Below are 21,541 nucleotides of genomic sequence, written 5' to 3' on the forward strand. Positions count from 1 at the left end.
ACGGGGCGCTACTGCAACTAGCGCGTTTTTTCAGTGAACTGTCTATGCACAGAACGAGAACAGTACAACAGCGCCTCTAATGGCTGATTACTGCAACGGCTCCGCTGGCTTTAGTCTAATGAGGCGATACTCCTATATTCTAGGCCGGTTCCTTATTTTATGGCCGCTCTTGCCTGCGCTTGAGCGCTGTGTTGTGAGCTGTCAGTTCCTCGTTTCATATTCATCTTTGGGATCACTCTTTTTCAACGGCAGAATGAAGCTGCTTACGCACAATATGATGACATCAAAGTGCATCAAGGGTGTTAACATTGGTTTTCCTCTTGGCATCGTGGCAAGTTCTCTCTGGCTCACTTGCATATTGGCATTCACGTGCTAATATTTCCTTTTATTCTTATTTCAGGCAAGCCAAACAAAAGTGATATCAGTTGATTTTAATCCGGAGTTCGTGTGTCGCATGATACCGAAGTTGGACTGGGATGCCCTTTACCAAGCAGCCGAAAGCGTATGCATCTGACGTTGCGTTTCATTTAAATCGATTTTGCATACCTACTAACATATCTTTTCCTGTGATTACAGCACGCAGCGAATTTTGTTGAAATGTTGGCACAGCCGCATAAGCTGCCTGAGCATTGCGGTTTCCTTGGAATCAGTGCTACATGTTTATGTATATCAGTGTTAGCAAAGCATTTGAAAGAAAAAAAAAAGGGGGGGGGGGGCGGGGTAGGTGTTTACGATCCTTTATTTTTACACAATCTTTATTTCGTTTTGAAGGTTGGTGTCTATTCATTTATTCGTATGTATTGTGTGGAAATAGTTCGTCATGAACTGCGTCGGTGAAGCTCTGGCAGTTACTGCATTGCTAAAGATGCTTGCATGCATCTAACTTCATAAAAATCGCAGTAATGCGACACTCCATCTAAAATGTGTTAATACTAAACACAAAGGCATGGGCATCAACAAAATTGATTGGCCGGCCTGGCCAGTCGTATTTTACAAAACAAAAACGATATAAAGAAAGCTTTATGCTGGTTGGGGGGTGGGGGAGGGGAAGCAAGAGCCTGTATGCCCTTGTTCTCAACGAAGCCCTTTACCCGACTACAAGATAATGTCTCTCACATGGCGCTTCTGCGTCACGCGTGAATAGCAAGCAGCACACAACAGCTTGATGGTTCCGATGAAACGGAGCATGCAAATTTTCCTCTGAAGGAGGCAGTTTGAAAAAAAGATTGTGACACAGGGCACTTTCAGTCGCAGTCAAACCCAATTGAGATTGAATTTCTCAACAGCAATTGGCTCCTTTGCACAAGCTGTGTAAAGGAGCCATTCATGATCGAGAAGTTCAATGCCAATTGGACTTGATTGCAATTGAAAGTGTCCTGTGTGACTGGGGTATATGCACAGGGGTCTCAGTGTTACGTAGGTAGCGCACAATAAACAAGGACAAAATGAGGGGCGGCATGCACATGTAGTGCTATGTGTGACGTGTGCCCCTGTCTCTCCTTCTGACCTTGTTTACAGTACACTGAATACTCTGAGCATGCTTTAGCGAAATTTCACACATTTTGAGGGAAAAGACAAAGTTGTGCTGCATAAACTTCATATTTTACTAATTGTTGGCACCTTTTGCTGATAATTGAACTAACAGACGGGTTAGTTAGTAATGATTATGAGTATGGTAGTGTAAGACAGGACGAGATTGTCCTGTTTACTTCTCCTTGTCGTGTTTTGCGCTGCTGTACTCATAAGGAACATATTTGCTGTATAGTTAAACCTCATTATAACAAAGTTGGACCCGCCGTGGTTGCTCAGTGGCTATGGTGTTCGGCTGCTGAGCACGAGGTCGTGGGATCGAATCCCGGCCATGGTGGCCGCATTTCGATCGGGACGAAATGTGAAAACGCCCGTGGGTACTTAGATTTAGGTGCACGTTAAAGATCCCCAGGTGGTCGAAATTTCCAGAGTCCTCTACTACGGCGCGCCTCATAATCAGAAAGTGGTTTTGTCACGTAAAACCCCATAATTTAATTTTAACAAAGTTGCATCAGACCAGAATATACCTTCCTTATAATAATTATAAGCATATATTTGTTGCGTGCATATATTGATGAGAACCATTCTTATTTACTTCATTATATCTTTGCTATATCTCGTTATATTGAGGTTCAACTGTACTTGCTTTTGAGGGACAGCGATGATGGTAATTCTGTGAAATTTAACTTAATTTGAGGAATAGAGTTTTTCTGTGCAATAATGTGTGGAACGATATATGAGGAAAGCAAAATAGTGTGGAGCCACGACAGTGCTGAGAGGTATGCTATGTTTGTTTGATTTTGTATGCTTTACCTTGCACCAGCTAGCCTGCCACGCTGCCCTTATTGCAAGGTGTAATAGAGTTCTAAATTGAAGGAGTCCTGCAGCACTCTTATATAAAAGGTGCAGACTGGGCCTATTAACAAAGAGCATCTTCTCAGGAATATTGTCGAACAAAAGGGTTTTGACTGTGCTGTATGTGTGTGAATCGATCTACCAGCAATCAGTCGCGGCTGCTACAATTCCTTCACAGTCTTCACCTCCTTTTTATCATTAAAAATACACTGCAAAGCTTTGCCTACGTGAAACAATGCCCACCATGCACTCTCCATCATCCCTCCAAGCTTTTGTATCAGCATGGCCTTCAGAATCGCAGGGCACAGCTGCCCAATCCCTTAGGCTATAGTATTGGAGTAGTACTACCATTCTTCATCAGATGGCATCACCACCCCACCAGAGAAGATAGTTATTTGCTTTTGCTTCTGCCAGAGGCACTGTGTAGTCATAACATGTAAAGAAATCTGTTCAGTAGCCCCAATTTTTACTTCTGCTTATGAGTAAGTGTCAGGGTTTTGAAAATTTGAAGGAGAGGGCAAGGAAATCTTTCAAGCGAAATTATGGGCTCTCAATGGCATGTACAGGAATATTGGGCCTGGTTGTCTGGGACAGCATTGAACAGTAACTCGAAAATTTGTCTACCATGTTCAAAAAGTATTGCAAATCCCTTTAAACCCTTCATTATGCAAACAAAAACCAGATTGAAATACCTGATTTAATTAGTTGTAGTTCATTTAAGCTTGACAAACCAAGATAAGGTCAGTAGCTTTTGAGATGTTATTGCTGAATTGAAAATTTTCTTGGAGAATCAGTACATACTGACAAATCAGTAGCAATGCCAACATTGGTATAGGTGGATATTGCTCTGAATGCTTTCTGCACTGTATTATGCACGAAAGTGCGATGCATGATATTGGCCATTTGCAGAACTGTGGAGGCAGATTTCCCACACAATGAAAATTTCTTCATTATGGGAGTGCAAACCATCTGCTAAGTAGAAATCAAATGCACTGGGATGTCTTCAATCATGTCGTTACTTCCTGAGGACAGCTGTACTGCCTGTACCTTGCTAGAAAGTTTTCACTATTGTGTAGGTGGGCCTGAGGTGGAGCTCCAGAATTAAATGCACTGTTGGGAAGCTATAAAGAGGCAGCTAAGGGTTCTTACACATGTTTCATGAGGAGTTGTTTATTCCTTTCAGATTGGCTGTGCTTCAGAATTGCCGAAGACATTAGTACCAGATTATGAGCATAATGAAGAGTTTTTGAAGCAAGTTCATCACACACTATTTGAGGTGAGAGATGTGTAGGGTCTCTTTTGTGTCACAAAGTGTTCGTGCGTCTGCATGCTGCAGTGCAAAAGAAGTATTTGAATTAAAAGGAAGCCTGTCTTTGTTTATTGTGTCTGCAAACCACATTATCGGAGGAACAAATGAAGGTAGTCCTTCAAAAGAGGAACTTACAAAGTCTAGTGCTGTTAACTGTTTCCCTTTAATGTCCTTAAAATAAAAAAATGAAAAAGCTTACTATAGGTCTCTCACCAAAATGATGAATTTCAAGTTACAGAATGCAAGTAATCCTAAAATATGAATATCATTTCATGTATTGCAGTGTAAATACCATTTCAGGCAGTGTAGCCTAAAAGCTTCTGCAGAGTAAACTAGGTGCATACTTTTCTTTCGTCTGCAGTTTGTAGCCAGAAATTTATTTCGGCGGTGGTTCTTCGTCGACAACTGCCATTCCTCCCCCATCCTTGAGAACACCTAGAAAGTTGAGATACTAAATTTGTATTTATGTAATAAGAAAGGTTGAGTTAAATTGATTACGTGTGAAAAAACATTACTTTCCATTTAGATTAGTTAAGTGTCATTTGTCAGGCATTGCACAGTCATTAATGCGTTGGTCACCTTGAAAAATCAAATGGTGTTCAAGACTGTTAATTGGTTTGTATATTACACAACTATCGGGCTAATTCATGTCCGGGATGAGATGTTATTCGGCAGGTCATTAATATACAGTTCCCTTTAAGACAAACTCAAAGGGACCATGAAAACTTGTTCGTCTTACCAGGAGAATGATTGGTGACATGACCTGGTGTATCCAAATATCTTACTTCAAAGCGATAAATGAAGTAGACTTACAAAGGAGCAAAATTACATAGAAAGCATTTATTTAGATGAACCGTCGCGGAGGAGGAAGGTAAGTAGAAGCATGCTGGGTTGACCTCCTCTAGCAGTTTCGACAGGTTTTGTTTGCGATATGGATGTACCGGCTTGGTCTGGTCATAACATCATCCTCGCACGCCGTATGCAGTGTGTGTCAGTGAAAGCATGCGACGGTGAGCTGGCGATGGTGGTTCAATCTCGCGTGTGCAAAGGGGGAGGAAGCACGCAGTCTTCTGTCACACGCATGGCATCGGGTGAGAGAGAGGGGGGCATTGTACTTGGGCCGCGCATAGTCGCACGGGCTTTATCTCGAAAGCAATCTGCTTTGGGGGCGCAGTCTAGGTGGGCCGATGGGTCGTAGCTTTCCGTGCGCTGTGTTCTCGCAGCTCAGTTTGCATTGAAGCAATAGACAGCACGAAGGTCACTTCACTCGCTGCTGCTGCCATGATTCCTCGCGCCAGCGTTTTGACAGCAAGCGTCCGTGATCACCGAGCGTGATGTGTTCATGTTTGCCTGTGTGCGCTGACGTCATGCTTGTTGATGTAGTTAGTAAGCAAATGTTTACATGGGGGTGTTCTACTCTGGTGGCGGCTGCGTATAGCGGGGCCACATGAGCCCCATCTTGATTACGATCTGCAGTGTGGACAGTGTAGGCGTCTAGGTGCACCGAGGGCCGATAGCTTTATGTGTGATATAGCACCCATGCGCTTGCGCGTCACCCGCGTTCACGGAGTGAAACGTCACTGCAACTTTTTATGTTTCCTCCTCTTGTTTTCGCCTCTGTCCACGGGCAACGTGCACCACAGTCCTCCAGTAGGGTGCCTCGATGTGCGTGCCCCCGATGCGGTGCATTGAGGCACCCTAGCGTCCAGGATCGGTAGCGGTGGCGATCTGTCCGAATTTTCGCCTTAACCAAAGGGTACATCTGAAGCGATTCATCCTAAACGGTTTTTTTATTTTTGCATTGAGTCTAGAAAACCAAACAAACGTTCTCATGTTGTTTGTTATATGTGAGAATTCGGCTTAACTGATTTTGTCTCAGTGAGGTTCACTGTAAATGAGGAAAGCACAGTTTTGGCATCTAAAACTCCTGCATTTATTATAATTTTTTAATTTCTATGAGAACACAAATGAAACATGATTGAAGTGAAGTTCAGTTCAGTCGATTAAAATATTCTAACATGAACTATTCACATATTGGTTATCCACTCATGGTGTGCAGCAGTTCACACGAGCATGAATGGCTTCATCAGGGTCATCGTGCATCTGCTGCTGTATTTCTGCATTTTACAATGAAATTGAAACTCTAGAACACAAGAGAACAGTGCAGTGTCGACCTATATAACATGGTCTACCGTGTACGCAAATAATTAAAATTTGCTTTGGTGATTGCTTCTCATTAGTGAATTTCATGGCCAAATCACAGCATCAATAAGGAAAACCGGTATTAAATTTCATATTTTCTGTGTTTTTGCTTATTTGTTCACTTTTTGTGCAGGAAAAGTCGACAAGTGTTGCCAGGTTTAGTTTTATTTCTTCGATGAATAATGCAATGTAATCACTTTTATTAATCGCCAATCAACGGACCTTGGCCAGATGTGCTACAGTCTCTGATGCCAAAGGGAGCTAGACGGGAATACCAAGTTGATGTCGGCACCTGCCAATTTCTTTTACATTGTTTTTATGCATACCTGCTCTTGATAAGAGCAACATACCTGTTTTATAAATATTTACTGTGCCTATCCATATAAGTAAACTTTTTTTTCTTAGCCTTATAGGTCAGTGTCGTTACCTAGCTGGCTTATATTGTGTGAAATGTCTACATTTTGCATCCGACAAATGCATTTGTAAAGCGCCTGTTCTATCTTTATTCAATTTTGCACTTCTTGGATGTTGAATTCTTTGCTGCTTTTTACTGGGAACAGCAGTTAAACACTGGAAAATGGGCCGATCATGTTTGTTCATTTTTCATGCTTTGGTTCAGGCATGGGTCTAAATGGCATAACGATTTATCCTGCATGGGATTGAACTAGTGACAGTTTGTTTTCAAGCTGAGTGTTCTAACAACTATGTCACAGCTGCTTTGCTTAAGCAAACAGCTATTGCATTGGGCACTAAAAATTGCTTATGGTTTTTTGTCGGGCTTATCTTGTGTACTATATACCACAGCACCCAGTTGTGCACAGCATTGATTGACATGCGGTGTCTGGCTCTAGTAATGTCAACATTCACTAACGTTGCAAACATAGTCTTCGAATCCTCAAAAAATTGGAATTTCCTGGCCAGAGGGTGTGCTATCTGTAAAGGCTGCGGTGAAGGAGATGGTGATGTGTTCAAGGCACTTTGATAGGGTAGCTATGGTCTGCATAAATATAGCAAAATTGCAGGACACTGCAATTGAGGGGCCAATGATGGCGTTCACGAACGATGCTGTGGTCTCTTGATCCACGGTAGCCGAATCCAGGCCCAACGGAGCGTTTACAGTGAACTTTAGCAACGAAGCAGTTGGTATAGCAACAGAAGATGGATCCTTGACTTGAGAAGCTTGAATGACGCCTACAGGCAGAGTTCTGAGTGTAACAAGTGCATAAGCCAGATTGGACTCCAGACTGAGGAATCTGGGACACCATGTCCAAGCTGTGGCAACCGTGGGAGCAGTGGCAGCAGGATGCTGGAGAATACATCTGCTCTGCAACACGATGTTTGAGGGCAGGTTATCAAGCCAAGTTTGGTTTACAGGCTGCATCATTGTGTGTAAGGAAAATACAGATAGTTGTCAGTCTGTTTCTTATTTTACTCTCACTTCCTCTTTCTTTTCCTCTCACTTCCTCTTTCTTTTCCTCTCGTTGTACTCTACTGCATGTTTCATGTTCACAATATACAGACAGGGTGTTTCAGCAAACACTTTCAAAAATTTTTAAAGGTAGACCACCTCATAAACTAGAATTGTGCTATCTGCCACAGGCAACCCTTAAGAATTTTTGAAAGTGTTTCCTGAAACACCCTGTGTATATATTAACATTGCAACTCTGGAGTGAGAAAGAGCAATCTTGTCTGCTCTTTCACAACCACAATTTCACAGAATCAATATCAGCTACAGGTGTCTTTTGCAAATGTCACATTTGAAAACTAGTGGTGTATTCTAGAGTCATGAATATTGTGCCAGTTTTGTCTGCTTTAATTAAGCAATAGTATAAAAGGTGTAATGTTTAAAATCTTAATATGTTTTGCTGACTTATGAGGTTGCAAACTTATTCCATCCTGAACATCCTTCAGGTAACCACATTTTTGTACCTCTACAAAGCAGGTAGACATAAGTATGGTTTTGGAGAAAATGTGTACACACGTAAAGCACGAAGCAGACATACTGAATGACATAGCAGCAGACAACACAAAGATGAGTGGTTTTATTGCACTGTCTTTCACATCATCCACAGACCAGTTGATTCGACAGACTTGAAGCCTCCATTTGTGTTTATTCTGCACTCTGCCCTCTCTACCTTGGATGGAGGGCCATATTTTGTGTCAGTTCTTTTCCTTCAATTGTATGTATTCCTTTCTTATTTGTTGTGCCAAGCACCTGATGCCAGCAGCACAGAATGTGTGAGAGATGTAAATAAGCATTCATTAGTGCTTATGCCTTACTCTCGCGACTTTCAGCTGCCTTCTCAGCAGACAAGGGCCCATATTCACAAAAAGTTCTTAAGCTAAATCTCTTCATAAAAGCATGCCCCAACCAATTGCAATGTTGGGCATATAGCAAAGGCAGCTGTCCATTGGCAAACAGCTACAAATGAAAAGCTTCGTGTATGTGACCCCTACACTGTGTGTTAGAACAAAAGACTTGCCTGCAGTGCTGCTAGTTCATGAAACTGTCTTTGGGCCCATGTTTCAAGCAGAGCTGTGAAGCTGTGTTATTGGTTCTAGTAACTTTGGTGCATGTTCATTGCTGTGTGCTTTCTGCAATGTTTGTGAAGCAAATCTGCAGAGAAAGAAGAAAAAAAAAAAAGAAAACTGCTGTTCACAGAGTGCTTGCTGACATGTGTTGCTTGTAAATGGGTAGCCCCGTGCGCAACAAACATCTGCTGCTGTATGCAGTCTGCATACTTCTTCAGGTTGTGGTAGAGCATCTTAGTGTTGTCGGGGAGTTTCCATGAGTTCATCCAGTAGCACTGGAGCTGAGGGTTCATGAAATCACATGGAGTTTTCTGAATATTTCCAGGTTTCATTGGCTCATAACTGTGGTTAGCAGTAATTGAGTTCAGGGAATCAGAGTCACTAAAGTGTGGCAATTTTCTTTTCCAGGTGGAGGTTGTTGCTGGAGAGCTTGTGTGCCCTGAAACAGGCAGGAAGTTCCCAATTACAAATGGCATTCCAAATATGCTTTTGAATGAAGATGAAGTCTGAGTGAACATGAAGTTTGTAATATTTTGTGCCATCACATTTGGCCACCTTGTGTCATTTCGTCAGAAACCATCTCATATTTGTAAATAAAGTAAAAATGAACTTAAACGAGGGTAATGCTGGGGCATGCTGTGGTGACTCAGCAGCAACTGTGTTCTAAGATTAAACTCAAGGTCAGCCCTTTTACCTAGCGTGGTGACCATATTTCAGTGGGGCAGTGCAAAAGCAAATGATGCCAGCTTCCATTGAGCATCATGTTCACTGATTCCAGGTAGGAAAAATTAAATTATGTCAGAGCTGTTGACTGCGACATCTCTCATAGTACATGGTAGTTTTTGGATCTAAATAGTATGAGGGGAATTGGAACAGCTCTCCCTCTGCTAATGACACTGGCTTCCTTTAGCATTGTTCAAAATCTGTAAGTGTGTATGAACTCGTAGTAGTGCAGAGCAGTATTTTAGCTGGAGCTGTCAAGCCCGACCTCAGGCATGTAGGTTGTCACATTTTGACTTATGTTTCAATAACAGACTCGAAGCTCCACGACAACACTAGCTGAGCAGGCCCACATGGTTTTTTTCTTTTTTCCTAGTATTGCACGTTACATTTACTTGTAAATTCTCTTGGTTATATTCACTCATCTGTGACCTGGTTCAGTTGTGAACTTGCAAGTCTGAATTTAAAGAGACACTAAATCAATTTAGACTAATTATTCTTCGAAAACATTATTTTCGTTAGTTCTGCTTTAATAGGTTGATTACTAGAAAAGAAAATGTAGGACAAAGTTCCACTTCTTGAATTTCTCGCTAAAACCCCAGCTCTGGTGTGTCAGTGTGAGGTCACCAGATTTCAAAATATCTTTTCATATTTAGGCTACATTGGGTTAGTGAAAGCTTCCAAAACTTCCAGTGTTCAGTCTTTGGCTCATAAAATACAATACAGTCTATTTTACCAATAAACAATCAACTAGGCTCTGGAAGATGCCGTCAGAATCCATGACATCATGGCAAGCTGGTGCGGGGACTTCAAGGTGGTGGCACCTCGAAGTCTTTCCTTTTTGCACCATTTCTGGCTTTCGAAGCGTCGTCTCATGGTTATAGTGGTGTTTTGTGGATTGCAGAAAGGTAATTTATTAGTACACTAAAATAATTCTTCTCTGTAGCGTATTAAGATTGAACATTTTTGTGGCTTTTTAAATTTGTTCAGAAGACAAGCCCTTTAACAGAAAGCTCTCTCATTTTTATAAGATTCCCTTGAAACCATGTGCTTTAATATTATTGTGAGTAGAAACAGGAACACTAACATGCACGTGTGCTCATTTTTGTTGTCGTCCTGGTTTAATAACATTCAGTGGAGCTTTCACTCTATGACCACTCAGAAGGACACTTGTAGGATCTGCCTTTCTGAGAATATTCCTTAAGCCACTCAAATTTCATTCTAAATTTCTCATACTGAGCATATGCACTCGTAATTAAATACTGTGAGCGTGCATTATTGATGCATGTAGGAACAGTTGACAGGCATACTAACTCACTTGCCACTCAAATTTGAAGGCTGTAGTTCATAAGGAGTGAAACACAGTAACTGTGCTGGTATATTTGTTTACACTTGAGGATTTCGGGACAAAAAGAAAAAATCTCAAGCCTTCTCTGTGGCATCACTCAAACTGTGCGCTTTCTTAGGTGCAAAAAATTTGAATTTTATAGTGGTATTACTGTTATATTACAGTACTTCATTGTTGCGGTATGTGCAGTCAAGGTCCTAATGAAATTGTTTACAAGTCTGGAAGTCTGGAAACATTTCTGTCACTTGCAAATTACTGTATATGTTAAAGGGACTGATAACTGACCAGAATGTGTTGAGACGTCGAATAAATGAAAGAATTGCAATTTATAGTGATGAATTGAGCATGCTCTTCTTAATTTAAGTAGTTGGCGAAGTTTAAGATTTCATGATCATCATCAACCTATTTTATGTCCACTGCAAGACGAAGGGCTCTCTCTGCGATCTCCCAATTACCCCTGTCCTGCACCAGCCGATTCCAACTAGCGCTCGCGAATTTCCAAATTTCATCGCTCCACATAGTCTTCTGCCGTCCTCAACTGCGTTTCCCTTCTCTTGGAACCCATTCTGTAACCCTAATGGTCCACCGGTTATCTAACCTACGCATTACATGACCTGCCCAGCTTCATTTTTTTCTCTTAATGTCAATTAGAATATCGGCTATACCCGTTTGCTCTCTTATCCAGACCGCTCTCTTTCTGTCTCTTAACGTTATGCCTAGTATTCTTCGTTCCATCACTCTTTATGCGGTCCTTAACTTGTTCTAAAGCTTCTTTGTCAACCTCCAAGTCTCTGCCCCATATGTCAGCACCAGTAAAATGCACTGACCGAACAGCTTTCTTTTCAGTGATAATGGTAAAGTTCCAGTCAGGAGCTGACATTGTTTGACATTGTATGCGCTCCAACCCATTTTTATTCTGTAAATTTTCTCGTAATCAGGGTTCCCTGTGAGTAATTGACCTAGGTAAACGTACTCCTTCACAGACTCTAGAGGCTGACTCCCCATCCTGAACTTTTGTTCCCTTGCCCAGCTGTTCATCATTATCTTTGCCTTCTGCATATTAATCTTCAACCTCACTCTTACACTCTCTCTGTTAAGATCATCAACATTTGTTGTAACTCGTTCCAGTGTTGCTGAAAGATTTAAGATTTAAATGTTTGCAAAGGAAATATCAAAAACCAGTAAGTGGCGCAAACTGGCGGTGGATTGGTACTTCAGATGTAGTATCGGAGATTACTGCACGTAAGCCTGCTGTTATTAAGTACCGCGTACTTATTAATGTTGCAGTTCGTATATTACTAGGTGCTTGCGGTGCTTTATTCTATGTGACGTCTTACTTCATAAACATGGGTGCTATTACCTTTCTTTGCATTTTACATAGAATGTTTTCGAAATGCTTTGATTGTGTGTAAGTGTTGCCATTTTGTTAAGGCTTATTTTTTATTTTATACATTTTATAGCTGTTTCTTGATAATTGGAAAGTGTTGAGTGCCATTCGGAAAGATCGTAGGCCACTGTAAGGATCTCCTGGGCACACCTAGTCTGCGCCTTTTGTCGGTGTTGTTCAGCTTGTGCCTGGCACTTGCTGACGACTTTGGGGTCGGTCGACTGGCGCTCAGCCTGCTGCCACTTGCGTTGCTGCTCCATACTTCTCGCTCGGCGCTTGGCCTCTTGATTGCCAGACGAACCTGGTACATCCATAGCGCACACAGGGCCTGTAACAACTGCCCTAGGAGGTCAACCCAGCACGCACACCTACCCTACCCTCCTCCTCCCTGACAATTCACCTCCTTTCTCATTCCGCACTTCGCTCAGTGCCATCTAGACTCTCCTTTAGATGGCATGGCTTGGCCGCCCACTGAGCACGCCTCTCCGTACTTTCCCCGGCACGCGATTCTGTTCTCCACCTCCAGACACCGCCATGCCATTGTTGCTTAGTGGCTTTGGTGTTGCGCTGCTAAGCACGAGGTCGCGGGATTAAATCTTGACCACGGCAGCCACATTTCGACGGGGGCAAAAGGTAAAAAGATCTGTGTACTTAGATTTAGGTGCACATTAAAAAAACCCAGGAAATCATAATTAATACGTAGTCCCGCACTGCTGCGTGCCTCATAATCAGATTGTAGTTTTGGCATGTGAGACCCCATTATTTAAAAGAGAGAGAGAGAAATAACAGAAAACCACCACCAGGTGCCTTCCTCCTCTGGCGCTTGCCTCCCTCACGGCGGCGACACGTAATCTCGCCAATTTTGCAGAGGGGGCATGTACGCTTTGCGTAAAAAGTCCATGCTAATGAGCGCCGCTCGTGTCCCTCTGCATGGCAGTGCACACGAGTGCGGTTCTACGCATTCAAAATTCTGAGCATGCATGCAAGCTAAAATCCAGCTCGCTTAGGTCTTCAAGGGACAACACACTTGGGAAATCAAATGCGCACACGTAGCTACGGCAACGCGTTGAACTGTGTATCTTGAGAGTGGCATTTTGCTTTTGAGAACGTAACTTGGCTTGGCTAAAAAACACTCTTGTCAAAGCTGTTGGACGGAAAACCACGAGTGCATGTAGCTGTTATTGTAAACATGTTTTAACACTTCAAAAAGCATGAATCGCAGGAACATCAGCTTCGTAAACAAGATACACTTACAGCTACGGCCGCACTTGTCATCTGCCTCTCTCCAATGCTGGCATATACTAATTGCTATTGCGTTCGCCTATCAATGTTTCCAGCATGCTTACAGTGAATGACTGCATCCTCACTGCTGATAGAAAAATTCTGATAAAAAATTTTCCATAGCATTTTCCATGTTACCACTGCATGATTGGATGCTGTGACTGGTAAGCTTTCCATTGCACTAAAAAAATGAATACCGTAAAAATTGGTTATCAGTCCCTGTAAGCATGTTGTGTAGAAGCATTCACTCTTGCCAATGTCACATGGTCTTTACAAATGATATCAAACACTCAAATTGCAATTTGCGACTCATAACATGTTAGCTCATCATTTTTATGGAATTCTTTACTGATGTTGACCATCTAACCTCCCCGAGAGCTTGTGCAATGCAGCTGCCTGCATTGTTGTAAAATAATAAAAAGTTATGCAGATTCAGTGTGCATGTTGGAATCTATGTGAAGCAAAGCTTTCGGGCAATGGATGATTCAATGCTGTGCAAATGTTAATCTTCTGTGCAATATCTTGCAGCATAGCTATTACATGCCTGCCCAGCATGAGACTGAGACCCCACTCATGCGACCACGGAATACACTGTCTCTGGGATCAGCTCACTTCGATACGACCTTGTCTTCAAGGTCAGCTGATCTTGCCATTGTACAATCTCCACGATTGGTCCACTTTACTCGGCGAGAAACCAGTCAAGCAGATACACCAAGTCTGGAAAGAAAGCATAGAAAGCTTCACTTTTATAAAACAATTGTGCTATCGAAGGTGTAAATTTGTTGCAGGGAAAATGCCTAGGTACCATTCGTTGGTTTATTGTGTAATTCCATAGAGAACAGAGCTGGTCACCAGCACATTTGTAGGGGTAGTACAGATGGGGCTACATATTGCCATTCCACTGCAACCAATCAATACCCCGCACAGCAAGAAATGATCACGGGATTTGGCACACTACGCATTTGGTTGAAACTGGCACATGCAGCAAACACCAACACATCCTGTTGAAAATTGGAAAAAGGACACAGCGCAAAAAAGACAAGGACACGAGAGAGCGACATGTGTGCTCTTTAGGTACGTGGCTATCATTATCAGCATTGCAAATGACGTTCCAGGTTTTTTGCCAATCATTCACATATTGCACATGGTAGCACCCTATATATTTATTCTTTTATGGCTTTATGAATAAACTGTTGTAAGTGTCCTTGCCTTTTTTGTGCTGTGTCCTTTTTCCAATGAATCATCAACAAGCCCAAGCTTTCATGCTAAGTAGCTTCACATCCTGTTGAGACTGACGCGCGCTTCCTTTCTGCTCATTCCCTCCTTCCGTGGTGCACCAACCACGCTAGTCGTGCTCCCTCTCAACATCTTTCACAATCTCTTTCCGCCAATCCGATGTGCGCTCTCACCTCCTTTCTACTGGGAGTTTTCAGTGACAGAATATTTTATCTTCCTGTATAATGCTTCTGCATTAATGCATTAATGTTTTATTGAAACAGCAAAATCAAGTGACGTGAGAAATAATAAGACCCGTGAGATTCTGAAGCACAGTGATAGCTGTAACGGCAATAATTCCATTTCCATCATTGAATCAATGACAAAGAACAGCTCTGCTGACAAGAAGCTGATCAAAAGTAAATGTAACTTTCTGCTTCTTTTGTGCATGCCTGATCTACACTTTGTCACATGTTCTTCCTTCTGAGTTCACATCACTGGTTTCTCTCTGCTTATTTCGTTTCACGTTCAGTATTTAGCTAAGAACACACATGAATAAGTTGCATTTGTTAGTGCAGTGTCCTGTCAAAGTCTTGCCTTTGTCCTCTTCTGCTCGTGCTGTATGTACTTGCAATGTCCCATCAACTAGCCCAATGAAATATCTTGAATGTGTTAATGTTCTTCATACTCCAGAGTTAAGACCCCACTGCACAGGTGACTGAAAAGAGTACTAGGGAATAGTGCAATTGTACATTTTTCTTTTAACGCGATAGCGTTAAGGAGCTCGTGTCGCAGAAAAGCCGGTGTCGTCGGCGTCGGTGTCGGCGTCCGCGGCGTTGGCCGTGAGCGATAAATCACGGCAGGCACTTCATAAATAAAAAGCAACTTCCAAGATGGGCTGGGTGGGAATCGAACCAGGGTCTCCGGAGTGTGAGACGGAGACGTTACCACTGAGCCACGACTTCGATGCTTCAAAGCGGTACAAAAGCGCCTCTAGTGAACGCGGTGTTGCCTTAGAAACGAGCTGTTTCTCAGGCGTGCGTCGCTTGCTCAGGCGCACATTTCGTTGTCGCGCCGAACGCTGCGTTGCTCGACGCTCACCGCGTCCGATGCGGGGCGCGTAGTCGCTGCGCCGTAGCCCATTGTCTTACACCCCTTGGCGGGTCGACGGGAACGCTGTCGCGTTCCACTCTTGAAGGCGAAGCTTAAGCGTCCTCCAATTTTTTAAGCCCATCTTCCTAAAGTTGGAGGGGAGAATGGGGTGGAGTTGCTGCACAGGGCACTCTATCGCTCTCCCTTCATGCGAGGGGAGTAGGAGGAGCGTTCATCTGCTTACATTTTTTTACTGCACCATCTTTAGGATCACTCTACATTTTTTTACTGAATTTTAGTCGGGATCAGCCCACATTTTTAGATTGCACATACCTATGTGAACAGCGCACATGTTTAGAGTGCACTACCTTCTTAGGCTCCACATAGCCACTGGACGGGCTTTAGACTGCACTCCCTTTAGGACAAGCCCACATATGTAGAGTAAACATACCCATAGGAATGGCTTTACACTGCACTACCTTCAAGATAAGCCCACATTTTTAGTGTAAACATGACCATGGGAATGGCTTTAGACTTCACTACCTTCACGATAAGTCCACATTTTTATAGTAACCATATCCATGGATATGGCTTTAGACTGCATTACCTTCAAGAGCATCACTGCAAGCCGGGCTAGTTGGAATTGATTCATCAGGAAGCATTGCTCAAACAGACAAGCACAAAGAAAGAAATACAAGGACAAGTGCTTTCTAACAACTGTTTTTATTTATCAGAAACATCAGACAAATACCATACAGATCTGTGCAATACATCTCACGATGCCATGTAGGGCCTATGCAGCTATCACGTGATTTGTCTGATACATGGGAAGTAGCAACATTTCTTTATGTAACATAGCAACAGATGGGTGATTCACACAATTTTCTTTTTGCTGTGAAGTGTAAGAAGCTTCCACGATTTCCCCCTATGTTTTGTTAGAATGCTTGATTAGAATGGTAGTCTTCTTGAAGCAGGGTTCACACACACACTCATTTTAATGTAAGGCCAAATGTCTACTAGAGCGTTCCTTTAAATTATACAAGTGTTCGCTTAATCTTGCGTTCACATATCTACTGGTTTGTCCGACGTACACGTGTCTGCACTTCAAAGGGATCCTATAAACCACATTCTTTATTCAACAAACTGATACTTGTGCCTTATTGTACAATCACTCTTAACTTCATCCTTGCCTTCAAATGTTTGTTTTACCCTGGAGCAAACAGTTACAGAGATGCAGAGATGGTACAGTGCACCATGTCGCAGGCACATTCATAGCAGTGCAGCCAGTGCACCTTGACAAAGGAGGTGTGGCCCACACATGGGTAATCTTGCAGTGATAGCTGTTATGGGCTCATTCCTCTGGTCATTTTATAGGTCCGCTGGTGTTCACTGCAGGAATCGCAAAGTGCTTTGCAAGAATGTTATAAAGAAATAAATGCTCAGTGCCCAGAGTTGATTTGAACTATGGCTGTAGAGAGTGGCAGTTCGAGGCATTGCCTCAGAGTCGCTCCACATTTTTTTTCTTGTGTGGTATTTATTGTATTGAGTGCAACATATATTGTATGGAAGAACTACATGAGCACTAGCCAACACATCATACATTGATAGTCTGAAAAGCACCTAGAAAGCACAATGTGTTCCTTTAGTATTTCAGTTTAGTCAAATAAGATTGTTCACTTGAAGGACATGCATGACCTAACAGAGTCTATACCGGACTGGTACTTTCAGTTGCCTGTCAATCAGATACCTGTTACCACCATTAAGAACAAAAATGCTTGTAGTTTTCGGTGGTGTGTTACAGTTTGCCTCTGTGACGAACATTCAATGTCATATACTGTCAAAACAACGACAGTCCGGACATAAAAGACACTTAGAAGCCCAGCGACTGTAAATTACGAACGAGTGTGCCTTTGAGCTTTGGCATCTGTGTGTGTGTGTGTGCCTTCTCCCCCTCAGCATGACTGTGCACATAGCTCGATTCAGGTGATGTTGAAAAACGGTGTTTCTTGCCATCAGCTATACCATGCTGAATATGCCAGTTCTCATCTGACAAGTATCAACGTGTACCAAGTGCTGCCCGCAAGCAGGGTGTTAGTTGATTCCCTCCCTCACCTGAATGAGAGAGTTCCTGGAAACATGGCCTCCGAGATTGTGCACACTCACACTGGATGACCGTGGAGGCCATGCCACACCATGCATGGTTTGGCCAGTATCTGCCAGGTAGCAACTCCACTCGATCTCGTGGCTTATAAATTGCGCCCTTCCACAACAAGCTTCAGGATTTGAGCATTCACTTTCCCTCTTCATCGAGCAGCTTGTCGAGCTGACCGCTCTTTATGTAGGGATGTAATTAACTATTTCGTTACTGCACCTTTAGAAATTCATCAATTTTTCTACGTGTTGTTAAACATTTTCGCCGGAATTCTTTTACTAGCAGCATCATGCACTCTCTGAAATGGCAACTGAACTTCAACTATTTGCCAAATTTTACAATTTTGGCAGATTGGGGTGTCTGGAAAAATAAAATTTCAACTGGACGTAGTCTCAAAACTAGCTTCCAGTGCTCTTAGCACTTCAATAAAAAGATGCAAAATTTGCCCTTTTGACTTGACAACAGAATTTTTAAATTACAGCAGCAGTGAAGACACAGAAGCTCTCACAGTGTCAATTTTCTGATTTGATGTCTAGGCTGTTTTAACGATGTCCCGAACAACAGAAGATGCTCATGAGTGTGTGTTACTTTGATGATTGTGTTTCACTAATATATCAAGTGCAAGTTTATTTCCCCCTCCCCCATAGGTTGCTTTTATCCATCAGCACTCAACGGTGTGCGAACAAATTATTATAAGCAATCCTTCCAGTCATGTGGGGTTTGCACTCACAAAAGAGCATGGAGTTGATTTCAGACCGACCTTCCACTGAAGGTTGACTAGCTGTCTAATCTCTTATATTTTGAACACCACCTGTACAAGTGTCCTTATTCATTTTTGTGCACTATTGTGCAACATTCCGCATTACTGTACAGCACTGTATAGAAACTGCACAAAGCACGTGGAGGCTCCAGTGCCAGTTGAACGCATGCTAGACCACCTTGCTTACACAGAAAAACTGAATGCAATAATCAAGCATAATGAGGCTTCTTCTGCATGCTCCCTGATCTGACAACCATTGCTTCTCGGGCCTAAAGAACGCAGTAAAGACAAGCCAGGTGCCTGCTGCTATGAAACAAATGAAACAAGGAAGTGAAAACAAACGCTCTCTGTACAATGAGAACTTACCCGTTCTCTTATTTGCAAAGGCAGTGCTTTGCTGCATAGCATGGGCATCACTATGGCTAGAATTGATGCCAGCAAATCCCCATAATAATTTTCTTGTGTGACCAGACTTATAAAATTTGGGAACTAGGAACCAAGTGCATATTTTGTATATTTCAGCTTGTCCTTTTTTTTTACTCTCGGTACTTATGCTAAAAATAGCAAATTACTTTCGTATGTCTTGAGGTGCTTCTGTGAAGTTTATCATTAGAATTCCCAAAAATTGTCGGAGCAATCAGTGACTAAGCTATAAATTTATATATCGCGGTATACGTACGACTACTATGCCTTAAAATGTTAAAACATACAGCATTGAAAATATGCACATTTCTAGTGGTAACGAAAAAGTTAGTTTTGTTATTCGCTATGTCGCCTCATCTTTGCCAGGGCCCTCTCTGTGGCTGGTCAAGCTCCCTACCGCTGGGCCAGCATCGGAATGGTTTATGGTGAATCCTTGGCTGCAAAGTATAGCGAGTGCATAACTTTTCTAAACGGAGTTTTACCACACTTTTGTTAGTGTTGACAACGAGTGTAAATTTGTGGCTGTCGTCGTCGGCAAGTTCGCGCACATCCTAAGACAGTAATTGTGTGCAGTTGAGAAAGCAGCTCCGAAATCTGCACTGAAGTGACATTCGACAACATTTTTTTTTACAATATATCAAGTTTTATTTACTGTAATGTTTTAGTAATCAGTTTCAAGACTATCTTGCTCATTTACAAAATAGTTTACATATAGCCACGGATGCTTCAATTTGTGAGAAAGCTGGGGTAGGTATTTTCTCCCCTTTACATGGGTGATCTTTTTCTTTAAAGGGACACTAAAGGCAATAAGTCAAGCTAAAGTAATAGATTAGTGCTTGAGAATCTCTGAGGCGTTATTATTATCACAAATAAAGCCTTCATAATCAAGAAATTGAGGTAAATGCAGGACATGATTGGAGACTACCCCGGGACATTCAAGTACTTGCCTGATGACGAAAGCACTCCTCAGTTAAATTTTGTCACTAGTACTCAACCATTTGTTCAAAAAACATCCTTGTATTGTATAATAAGTCGAAATAGAATGCTACTTGCCTAGTTTTATTTCATTTTCAAGAAAAAGAACTCGTTAAAATTACCCTTGACAATGACGCGGGCGGTCAAAAGGTTTTGTTTCACTCGACTCTGCGCCATCCATGCTTTCGCGTTCCAGTAGTTTCATTATGGCGTAGTGCTGCACTGCTTTTGCTGGCTCGTGAAGCTCGCACAAACTGCAAGTAGCAGAGAATTCAACTTCCATGTGATGTTGCCAGATGCCCAAACGGTCTACACCACTTGACGAAAAAGCAGCTGCAGTGGCGAATCCATTGCTCTGTCTAGGCATGGCATGGTTCCGCAGTCTGTCATGTGCTGTTTTACTTACCGATGGCAGCAAAGGGTGATGATGGTGTATCCAATGTCGGCACTACCCCCGGTTGGGTGGTGGAAGATTGAATTTCAAAAAAGGTATTCGGACCCTTCAGATGCAATTTTCTCATAAACTAAGTCTTTTCTTGGCACGAAACAAGCATTGCGAGGTTTCTGGAATGATATTCAAACAGTCCACGTCGACTTAGTATTTGCCTTTAGTGACCCTTTAAGACTTCCAAACTTCACTCCTGTTTTTGAAGCTGAGCTCTTGGCAATGGAATTCTCACACTGTGCACACTCCTTTTGAATGCAGTTGCTACTGATAACAGATTCTCTTTGAGCTTGTTCTTCGCTTACTGCCTCATCAAAGTCACCAGTATTAAAAGTGTTCCTGTCATTAGTTTCGTTACACTTTAAGTCTACTCAGATTACTATGAGTACCGGGTCACAGTAGGTTACATTTATACAAGATGGCTGATTTATAAGCGTGATCATCTCTGAATTGTCCTATAATTTGTAATAAAATTTTACCACTATCGACCTGCATCTCGGCGATAAGATATAGGAAACTTTCAATACATGCAGACGCCATCGAAACATCAATAACATCTTTAACAGACTTGCATCTCGGGTTTCCCTAGAGAAATCAGTGATGCCTACGACAATTAGAAATATGAATTTCAAAACTGCGCTGCGATACAAAGAAAAAGGTTACTTGAAGCTACACTTTTTAAAATTTTAATTAAACTGCTTTGGTCCTGCTCTCCCTCAAGAGTTTCAGCTTTAGGTTTTAGCCACAAGGATGTGTTTGACACTCTGTGCAATTCCATTCAAGCTAAAAAAAACCATTTCCATGCTGATCTCAGTTTTTCTTACAATACAATCCTACTAGTATTTCAACATTCCTTCCACCCTAAATTGTTCATACATCTATTGATCTGTTTCAAATTGTCCTATAATTATTTCTTCCCAAAATCTTCAAGGTTCTTATATATCTATTTGTTCCTATATATATAAGCGTGTTCAAAGTGCCCGATTCCTGGCCCATTTGCCACTGTGGGTAGTACATGCCTTATCTTGAAGGCACATCATCATCTTCCATTCACCATTGCTGGGGACTGAATATTCTATTCACAAACAAGCTGATATAGAAGGAACTTTTCTGCTTCTCGAAGAAATCAGATTGCTCACACACATCTGTGAATTTTTACTCCATACCACAGGAAACAGCGCAAGACATATTTCACCAGCTATCATGTCACTGCTTTACATTGTGCACAAAATTGCAATCTTTATCAATCTTTTTTTTTAATATTTACTCCCGAATGTAGAGGTGGGGATATTACATGAAACTATGCATTACATAT

At 42.1% G+C, this 21,541-nt stretch overlaps 1 protein-coding gene across 1 annotated transcript; it reads left to right on the top strand.

Annotated features, from left to right (window-relative positions):
* The first annotated feature begins 134 nt into the window (after window positions 1-134).
* Trmt112 (tRNA methyltransferase subunit 11-2) lies at window positions 135-9,047 on the top strand. Its single transcript, XM_075691202.1, has 4 exons — window positions 135-331; window positions 401-502; window positions 3,569-3,661; window positions 8,837-9,047. Exons 1-4 carry the CDS (start codon window positions 254-256, stop codon window positions 8,936-8,938), a joined length of 375 nt encoding a protein of 124 aa, XP_075547317.1. The 5' UTR covers window positions 135-253; the 3' UTR covers window positions 8,939-9,047.
* Window positions 9,048-21,541: the final 12,494 nt, after the last annotated feature.

The sequence above is a fragment of the Dermacentor variabilis genome, chromosome 1, assembly GCF_050947875.1.
Source record: "Dermacentor variabilis isolate Ectoservices chromosome 1, ASM5094787v1, whole genome shotgun sequence".
NCBI lineage: Eukaryota > Metazoa > Arthropoda > Arachnida > Ixodida > Ixodidae > Dermacentor > Dermacentor variabilis.

Excerpts from the sequence above, each read along its gene's own strand:
- Trmt112 (XM_075691202.1), top strand. The coding sequence starts at position 254 with ATGAAGCTGCTTACGCACAATATGATGACATCAAAGTGCATCAAGGGT. Across the intron at positions 503-3,568 it reads TTTACCAAGCAGCCGAAAGC|ATTGGCTGTGCTTCAGAATT; the intron begins GTATGCATCTGA and ends TATTCCTTTCAG. Across the intron at positions 3,662-8,836 it reads TTCATCACACACTATTTGAG|GTGGAGGTTGTTGCTGGAGA; the intron begins GTGAGAGATGTG and ends TTTCTTTTCCAG.